Genomic DNA, 2,496 nt, shown 5'->3' with positions numbered 1-2,496 from the left:
GGTGGTTTGAGTTGCCTAGCACGAGATTGTGAAAATGGCTACAGTAGAAGCTTCTGTACCTTCAGCAGAACCTCAGGAAGAAGGAGAAAGCACTGAAGACAAAGTAGAAGGTATAAATCTGGATTGAAAATTAGTCTTTTACATGCATATACATGTAGTTGTGTTTGCAATTGAGAATTCCAGTGAAGATGTGAAAGATCTTTTCAGTCTCTCAGACTCAGTTCAAAAGTTAAAGGAATACCTTTCTCAAAAATTTGGAAACTCATCGGACACCTTTATTCTATCACTTGATGGTAATGTACATGTACATGTAATTTGAAACACATGCATGGATATATTCCCGGTATAGCAAGACTGCAAAAGTTGTGGCAGCCATTTTGTTTGGGGGTGAATCCTACTTAGTAATGCTATTGCGTTACTAATATACATGTAGTCAGGGACCCATAACTTGGAATCAATTCAAAGCATTAATGACATAATGATAATGAAATTTGGGCATATTTTGGAGTCAATTTATGTCACTTTAATCTTCTCTTCTCTCTCTTTAAAAGGTGAAACACTATCAAACAATGCCACAGTTGATCAGTTTGGTGTTGTGGCTGGATCCTCCATTGAACTCCAAGTAAAGATACTGACTCCATTAGCACTGCCAGTCAGTAAGGAGGAGGAGGAGGAGGAGAAATTAAAGAAAGAGAAAGAGAGAGAGGAAGAAGAGCTAGGATATGATGAAAGGATATTTACAGTTCAAGTTAGATTAGGTAATGAACGTACATGTACATGTACATGTGTACATTTCCATTATTGAATAATGAGGGAAACTCTCCCAACTCTCTTTCACGTAAACAATAAACACATATTATTATTGTTATTAGTCTGCATCATTTGGTATAGGTAAATGTTTATACTTGTACTGTAATGGAAACAATAATGATTCTTTTCCTATAATGAACCCACATAGCGTAATGCCCCTGACTTGTTTATGCATAGTGTATGGACATGGTGAAAATATCACTAGGTTTTAAGGTTACATTGAGGACATGCATGAGACATGAAAACTGTAAACTTTAGGTCATCATATCAGATTATGTGTAGATTATGTGTAGTAGATTATGTAATATACTACTTTTTCTTTTCTTGAATAGCTCAAGAGATGAAGGAGTTATTAGTAAAGATGGAGAAGGCAAGGATAAAGAAGCCATTTCTTGGAGGATACAGAGACAAGCAGACAGGACAGGAGTACCATCATGCCAGTGCACAAACACTACCCAGGAGGAAACCAGATACTGGGGTTAGCCCCTTTAATATAGAAACATTATTAATGATTGATTATAATGACAGATTGCAATGTTTGAGCGTGACACTCAGACTGTATTCACACGTAATTGCTACCAACAAGTAATGGTAGATGCAGCAACACAAATGGTAAGGCAATAATCATACAAACATACATGTGTGGTACATGTATAACTACATTTATAATTATTATCATTATGTCTGTCTAGAATCAAACTGGTTGTTACATTACTAGTGTCACTGATAAAATAAAGATACCTGGACCTTATGAAACTGCTGATGAATATCATGGAAAGATATTGAAAAAGGTGATATATGTGTACTTTTATCTATTAACACTTCTCTTTTCTTCTTTTATTAGATTATAATACTTCAGAGTCATTGGAGGCGCTGGCTAGCTACTAAATATGTTAATGCAGTGAGAGAAGAGAAACTAATGAGAGAATTATGGGAGAGAGAGGTAAGTAAAGAACCACTTCTAATGGTGTCTACATGTACATGTATGTATAATGATTATACTATTGTGTATAGGAAGCTCTTAGGAAGCAGAGGGAGAGAGAGGCAAGGAGGAAGGCTGAGTTTGAAAGACGCATGAATCCAAGGACAAAGAAAGACTTTGATCTGCTCTACCATGCACTTGAAAGTAATCCTCACTGTTATGTACAATCTACAATGTACACATCATCTTAATGTATTAGGGTTTACATAGTAGCTATGTGTTATTCTTTTCTCTGTTTTACTTAACAAATGCTTGTACAATTGCCAAAATATACTTTCTTCTAATTGCACTTTTTGATTCCTCCCTCTCTCTTTTTTCCACTCTTCTCTCTTAATCTATTCCAGTGTGGCGTAAGGATGAATTGGAAAGGATTAATAATACAACAGCTGGTCCAGAGAGGAAGGCAGCATTGTGTATGTTATTGGAACAGGAGGCAACACTCATTGCATCTATTGGGAGGCACAAGGTTGTGGCTGATGTTGAAAATCAAGACAAACAAGTCAAGCAGTTCCTTGAAGCTGTAAATACACAACACACATGCATAAAATAATACCCTACACATTACAAGTGTATGTTATAAATTGTCTATTTGTTTTCAGTATTGTTTTATGCAACATTTCCTACATTTACATACACTAAATCCACACTTGCAATCACAAAAACAGCAGTGTCCATATACATGATGTTGTTTGCATTAGTCTATT

At 35.7% G+C, this 2,496-nt stretch overlaps 1 protein-coding gene across 1 annotated transcript in view; it reads left to right on the top strand.

The window, feature by feature from the left end:
* Positions 1–6: 6 nt before the first annotated feature.
* Positions 7–2,496, top strand: part of LOC100631929 (IQ and ubiquitin-like domain-containing protein) — a 4,299-nt gene continuing 1,809 nt past the window's right edge. Inside the window, exons 1-10 of the mRNA XM_020006128.1 lie at positions 7–110; positions 159–293; positions 552–758; positions 1,143–1,288; positions 1,339–1,422; positions 1,503–1,601; positions 1,655–1,753; positions 1,825–1,936; positions 2,137–2,331; positions 2,392–2,459. Coding sequence (XP_019861687.1) covers positions 35–110; positions 159–293; positions 552–758; positions 1,143–1,288; positions 1,339–1,422; positions 1,503–1,601; positions 1,655–1,753; positions 1,825–1,936; positions 2,137–2,331; positions 2,392–2,459 — 1,221 coding nt within the window. The 5' untranslated portion in view covers positions 7–34. The remainder of the gene's footprint in view (positions 111–158; positions 294–551; positions 759–1,142; positions 1,289–1,338; positions 1,423–1,502; positions 1,602–1,654; positions 1,754–1,824; positions 1,937–2,136; positions 2,332–2,391; positions 2,460–2,496) is intronic.

Source organism: Amphimedon queenslandica, unplaced genomic scaffold, assembly GCF_000090795.2.
Source record: "Amphimedon queenslandica unplaced genomic scaffold, v1.1 AMPQUscaffold_10348, whole genome shotgun sequence".
Taxonomy (NCBI): Eukaryota; Metazoa; Porifera; class Demospongiae; order Haplosclerida; family Niphatidae; genus Amphimedon; species Amphimedon queenslandica.
This window is presented reverse-complemented; position numbering and strand designations above follow the sequence as displayed.